We start from the raw sequence: 6,670 nt of genomic DNA on the forward strand, positions 1-6,670 counted from the left end.
CGAAATAAAGTAATTTAACGTACAATGTTACCCAATATGTTCCACTTTATAAAGCATACTACCACTACCTATGTAGGCTAGACCATGCGTTTTGCTAAGCTGACTGCCAGTGCTAAGAGCATTAATGCCGGAAGCTAGTGAATTGCGCATTGGACTCTGAATGCAGTCGTGCCTTATTGGCTCTTTTGCACTCTCAAAAATGACGTCATGCTATAATCGCCCGACGATGTACAGAAAAAAACGCTTTGACGCCATTTCCTAAAAAATATCATATCAAATAATGTACCCCTATAAGAGTAATGGTACAGTGGGGTAAAATGGATGCCACTAGCATATAGTATCGAAAATTTCCTAATCGTGCTAGTAACACTTTTTATACATCGCTTTTTTCACGAGTATATGGTTATATAACTCTGTAAATATTGTTTGTTTGCCACCAATTAGGACGATAAAAAAGAACAAAAGCATGCGCTATTTTACCCATTATATAGAAGAGTGGGGGAAGACGGGACACCTTTTATAGCACATAACATTCAAGTATCCTCATCGTGTTTAAGCAATTACCGAGGATAGGTTTTTATAACTCTTTAAATGTTCTATGTTTATCACCAAATGGGACGAGAAAATAAAATGAAAAGGTGTCCCATCTTCCCCCATTCTACTATATCTTAAATATTTGCATTCACTTATGCATGTGTAAAACTCAATATACGCACTATTTAAAATCTCACTAAAACCAATCGTAACTCGATCTGGAATAGAAACGGTGCTTTGTTTTGCTGTAGGCTTAAAAGTACTGCTTGCAGCGCTACAGGATACAAAACTTTAATACTGCTATACACACTCCGAAATCTCACTGAAACTGAGCGTAACTTGCTCTGTGCTGCTGTAGGCATACAAGTGCTGCTTGTAGCGCTACAGATTGCCGCGTAATCAACGCGGAAAAAGGGACGAAAAAACGACCTGTTTCGATTAGTTGATTGTGTTTTAGAATCTCTCCACTGAGAATTTCGCATTTCGTGCTTTTTGTTATTGTTGTAAACTGCCTTCAAAACGTAAGCGTGTAGAAATGAATGCACTGGTTCGGTAAGTCCTTTGTTTACGTTCTTAAAAGTTTAGGATTAATTGAATGAATTTGACTTGGTTTGTTAAAGCTGTAGTTTGGTTTATGACTATGTTAATACAAGTTTAAAATAGGAAATTTGTGTCCTGGAAGACCAACGTTTCGTTTGCCATACAGCGAAGCATCATCAAATTTGGCTATTACTGTTTCGCCAGGGACTTATAGTAATGATATGTAGTAGGGTGGGGGAAGACGGGACACCTTTAGCACATAATATCCAAATACCCTGATCGTGTTTTAAACAGTTAACAACGGTCTATGGGAATCTTAATAATAAGGTTTTATAATTCTTGGGATGTTCTTTGTTTACTACCAAATAAGACGAGGAAATAGAATGAAAAGACTTTCCACCTTCCCACCCTGCAATATATAAAACAAAGTTATTACACTATATAGCTACTTAATTTTTAAAGCTTGATTTCGAAACAATTATATTTTATTTATTATTTCAGCGTTTTCCTATTTCTGAACCTTCTCTGCCTAGAACAGATTATCGTAACTGGTAAGTTCGGAAAGGAAATATACACTAAAACCTTTATTGTCAATATTTTTTTTTTAAGTAATTTATAATGTATATTACAACCCAACAGTAATATTATAGCGGATAATTATTTTTGTCTTTCAGGTCAAGATGTATACGACAACGAGTTCGAATCGTCTAGTGGTTTTTCTGGTATAGTATATGCACATGGTTATGAATAACTATGGACAAGGTATATTAAATGTAGTTTTTTTCATGTTTTCAGGGTACAGCGGGGAGGGAAGCGGTGATGCTAAAGAAGATGACTTTTTTACCAGCGGTTAGTGTTTAAACTACTTGCTAACCAATAGAAACTATATAGAAAACTATAATTTTGAAGTCCAACGAAAGTCTAAATTAAAAATTATAGAAAAATTAAGAATTTTCATATTTTTTAAAAAAATATTTAAAAAAATTATAACAGCCTACACTTATTATACAATAACTGCTAAAACTATTATACGAAAATTTATTTGTAGGTGACAGTTGTTCTGGTAGCGGGGAAGACGAAGAAATATATTCTGGTGACGTCATGTCCGGTGAAAACGACACATTCAACGAAAGTTTTGACGCCAAGACAAAAAACTTCCCCGGATTCGATAAGGGTAGGATATATCTTATTACGAAACCTTTTTATATTTACGCATAAAAAGTAATATATAGTATTGTGAGGTAAGATGGAACACCTTTTTACACATAATAAACATATTATGATCGTGTTTTAAATAATTAACAACGGTCCATGGAAGTCGTGAGGATACGGTTTTATTATTATTTATTTACTACCAAATGAGACTAGAAAATGGAATGAAAGGTGTCCCATCTTTCCACACCATATATTGGCATATTACGACCCTTTCTAAACGAAACTTTAATGTTTACATACAATAGCAGTGTAAACTATATCCATTTAGGTATTTCTTCAAATGCCATGAACGTATTGCAAGGTCTAATGAACGGCGGGGGTTTCGCTGAAGAAGCGGAAACAGACTTTGAGCTTTTGGGTGCCTTCGAAGATGGCTCAGGTAAGATATGGACATTAGTTGTGTTGTTGTATGGGCGGCATAGGCAGTCGTGTAGCTTGTACTGTTGCTATAGTATTGCTGGGTAAAATGAGTACAATTACCGCATATAATATCTCATTTTTCCGGTTTCGGTTTTTAACAGTTAACAACACTGCTTAAAGACAAGGTTATAAAATACCGTACTGACTATTTTTTTACAAAAAATATTTTTAACTGTTTTTAAGGTGCCAATGGGCTTTGTATGAATGGTGATATTTGTTTCAATGGTGGAACGTGTGAGACATTATTAGAGGAATCCAGGTTAGTTGGAATACCAGCAGAGCTATTTTTACCTTGATATGTATATAGGGAGGGGAATCAAAGAATATTAAAATAACTATAAACTTGTATCCTTACTACTCATATAGACCGTTGTTAATTGTTTAAAACACGATCATAACATTTGGTTATTATGTGTGTTTTGTTATGTGCTAAATGTGTCTCGTCTTTCCACACGCTACTATATAACAGTGGCTGAGAGGTATCTTGTAAACTGTTCAGCTTGCAGCAGACTTTTTATTTTTCCAACGCCAAAACTTGACAAAATACGTGCATTTTCCCCCCTATTGTCCACTTTTAAGTGTGTACATATTCAACTTTTTACTTAAACTAATCAGAATTAATTTCCAGGTGTCTTTGCGCTGTCGGGTACACTGGACATGACTGTTCCTCTTTATTTGGCGACTCCGCTGCTTGCCTCGATTGCCAGGTATAATATGTTTTGCTAGAAAAAAGACACGTTTTTAAAATACATTAATTGGCAAGACGAAATAAAATATAGAATAAAAAGGTGTCCCATCTCTCCCACCCTATTATATAACCATACAGTTTCAATTGACTATATTGACACCCAATGAACAATTTTTTTAAACTGTATTATTTTGTAGGATTTTAGTGGCGATTCGTTAAAAAAGCGAAGGTCCCTGGAAAACTACCATGTCGTGCAAGTGGAGTGGAGACATAATGGAAACTTCACTGGTACAGAAATCCTGGCAGAACAACTTATTTCAGGGATGCTGGACGAAAAACGTCATCACAATATCGGTAGGGTGGAATAACACTACTGTAGAAAAAGTTTATATGGCTATCGGTTTGCATTATACGATTTTGTAAAGATGTGTATTTTTACACGGTGTGTTTTTAATTATTTGGTCTAATGCTAAAATGTCATGTTAATTTTACTCTAATGCTTCACAGCTCTAGCTACTTTGGGTGGGTTCATTTTACTGCTTGCGGCTTTATTCGTTGGCTATTTTCTTGCACGGTTTGGTACAAGGGGAAATCGACGTGAAGAAACACAAGATACGCACAACGTGTGACGTACAGCTGTAGTATGCGTTGTAGTATTGTAATCTCGCAAAAGCACTTTCAATAAATTGTTATTGATATTTTGTACCGCAATTCGACAAGCTGTGTATCTTCTTTGTTTCATTTCTTTGCGTTTTTGTTACTTTCAATTGCGTTAACGTTCCAATAAAGTATTGGCACCCGTATGACGTTTTTAACTTTGTAAGAACGAGCCGCCCTCAGTTTTGTTGTTTTCGAGAACTACTCCCCGATAGAAGCGTAGTATTAGATTTCAATGTGTAAAAACACCGTTGCTATGCAAAGAATTCCGCTTGTGGCAACAAAGAGTCTGCCTATCAACGGAGATACGCTTAATTAAATTCACACAATCAGTTTACTGTTATAGTTCAATTTTTGTTAAAGTTTTAAGCGCGAAACGTTTACTAAGTAAAGGTACATGAAAAAACTAGCATATAAAGTATCTTATGTAGATTTAGTAGTGTTAAAATTTTTTGTATTAATAAATTGCACTTATTCTTTAAATCTATATTTTAAAACGTTCTTTGCTTTAGAAAAGACTAGTTTCTGCCTGGGCAACTTCTCTATAAAATAAACATTTAAAAACTGTAGCCAGGGGAATCAGAAACATGGAAATAGTTTACGTCTACACGAAAAAACGCTCCGAGTTCGGTCGGCAATGCAATTTCGCCGACCGCCCGGCAGAGCTTCACGTCGACGTGGTGCCAGACCCTACATTAACGACCGAGTTCATTGAAAGAGACCCGTGCGACACGGCCGTGCAATGTGCGCAGGAAATGTCAGAGCATGAGGTGAACACAGAACGATTTGAGACGGAGAGTCGTGGGATTAACCACATGGAAGGAGGATGGCCAAAAGACATCAATCCTTCAGAGGTGGAGCAGACCATCAGGTTCCGAAAGAAAGTAGAGAAAGAGGAGCATTACGTCAACACCCTACAGCAGCTTGGGAGTGTTATGGAGCACTGTATAAAGCAAAACAACGCAATTGACATTTATGAGGAGTACTTTGTTAACACTGAGATTGAATCAACCGAAGAACCACCATCAGCAAAAACCATCAATGTGTTCCGAGATCCCAATGAAATAAAGAGGACAGCTACATCACTATCTTGGTATCCGGATGGTGGGAAGAAGTTAGCTGTCGCTTACTCCAACCTGGAATTCCAAAGGTCTTCACCTGATACATCATTTGACTCTTACATCTGGGACATTGAAAATCCAAACAAGCCTGAGCTTACATTGAAGCCTGTATCCCCTCTTGTATCACTCGAATATAACCCAAAAGATTCCCATGTTTTAGTTGGTGGATGCTACAATGGACAGATCGCATTCTGGGACACAAGGAAAGGAAGTCACCCTGTTGAAATGTCACCTATTGAACAAAGTCATCGTGACCCAGTATACAAAACCATTTGGCTGCAATCAAAGACAGGAACTGAATGTTTCTCATCTTCTACAGACGGCCAGGTGCTATGGTGGGACATCAGGAAGCTAGGAGAACCAACTGAGAAATTGGTGCTTGATCCTACTCGGAAGTTAAATATAGAAAACGCACTTGGAGGAATTTCTCTTGAGTATGAACCTACCATGCCAACTAAGTTCATGGTAGGCACTGAGCAAGGATCTATTGTTTCTTGCAACAGGAAAGCAAAGACACCAGCGGAAAAGATTGTTTGCTTATACCCTGGACACTACGGCCCAGTATACAGCTTGCAGAGGAATCCATTCTTTCCGAAAAACTTTCTCACTGTTGGAGATTGGACAGCCAGGATCTGGTCAGAGGATATCAGGGAGGCTTGCATTATGTGGACAAAGTTCCATATGTCTTACCTCACTGATGGTCAGTGGAGTCCTGTGCGCCCAGCTGTCTTCTTTACCACTAAAATGGATGGCACTCTGGATGTGTGGGATTACTTATTCAAGCAAAATGATCCAACATTGAGTATCCAGGTGTGCGATGAGGCAGTGCATAGTCTAAGGATTCAGGATAACGGAAGGATTGTGGCTTGTGGGTCGCACACAGGAACCACAACTCTTCTTGAGCTGTCTTCCGGACTCTGCACGATGCAGAAGAACGAGAAGAACCTTGTGAGCAGCATGTTTGAGCGCGAGACAAAACGTGAGAAGATCTTGGAAGCTCGACACAGGGAGATGAGGCTCAAGGAGCGCACGCAGTCCCAGCAAGGATCAAGAGCAGAAGAGGATGCAGCTGCTCCTGTGGATGAAGAAGAGAAGGAACTCATCGAAAGAGCAGAAACAGAGTTCTCCAAAGCCATTGAGGCAGAGAAGAAGTCTGCTGCTGGAAGACAAGTAGAAGAGATTGAAGAGGCGAGAGAAAAAGCTTCAGAAGAACCGAATGAAAAACTGGAGCCACCTGCAGAGGAAGAATAACTTTAACTTGTTACACAAATTTCAACTATATTATATCACATGTTCCTTGCATTGTTTAACTTAATAAAACATATAAAAAATGGAACTCACTGTGCTGCAAGTATTGTTGAACACCCAGTACTGGTTTAACTGTTGAAAAGATGACGCTATTGTTGTTTTACTTTATATTGTTTGCGTGCGTTGTACTAAAGTTTTTATTTTTTCAAAGCGCATATACAAAATCTAATTTCCTGTATCGAAACTT

The 6,670-nt window shown here is 37.9% G+C and overlaps 2 protein-coding genes across 2 annotated transcripts; both read left to right on the plus strand.

Moving 5' to 3' along the window:
- Window positions 1–977: 977 nt before the first annotated feature.
- On the plus strand, window positions 978–4,200 carry LOC100185987. The gene is made up of 10 exons (XM_002130623.4): window positions 978–1,086; window positions 1,576–1,625; window positions 1,749–1,796; window positions 1,870–1,923; window positions 2,123–2,248; window positions 2,558–2,668; window positions 2,893–2,968; window positions 3,338–3,416; window positions 3,595–3,751; window positions 3,905–4,200. Exons 1-10 carry the CDS (start codon window positions 1,070–1,072, stop codon window positions 4,024–4,026), a joined length of 840 nt encoding a protein of 279 aa, XP_002130659.1. The 5' UTR covers window positions 978–1,069; the 3' UTR covers window positions 4,027–4,200.
- A 390-nt stretch (window positions 4,201–4,590) lies between these two features.
- On the plus strand, window positions 4,591–6,667 carry ic1 (axonemal outer arm dynein intermediate chain 1). The gene is given in 1 exon segment (NM_001078421.1): window positions 4,591–6,667. A coding segment is annotated over 1 exon segment (1,785 nt). The 5' UTR covers window positions 4,591–4,641; the 3' UTR covers window positions 6,427–6,667.
- Window positions 6,668–6,670: the final 3 nt, after the last annotated feature.

Source organism: Ciona intestinalis, chromosome 7 (assembly GCF_000224145.3).
Source record: "Ciona intestinalis chromosome 7, KH, whole genome shotgun sequence".
Classification (NCBI taxonomy): domain Eukaryota; kingdom Metazoa; phylum Chordata; class Ascidiacea; order Phlebobranchia; family Cionidae; genus Ciona; species Ciona intestinalis.

Bases quoted from the DNA above. Each gene is read 5' to 3' on its own strand.
- LOC100185987 (XM_002130623.4), top strand. The intron at 2,249-2,557 runs GTAGGATATATC...ATATCCATTTAG, and splicing joins CTTCCCCGGATTCGATAAGG to GTATTTCTTCAAATGCCATG. The intron at 3,417-3,594 runs GTATAATATGTT...ATTATTTTGTAG, and splicing joins CTGCTTGCCTCGATTGCCAG to GATTTTAGTGGCGATTCGTT.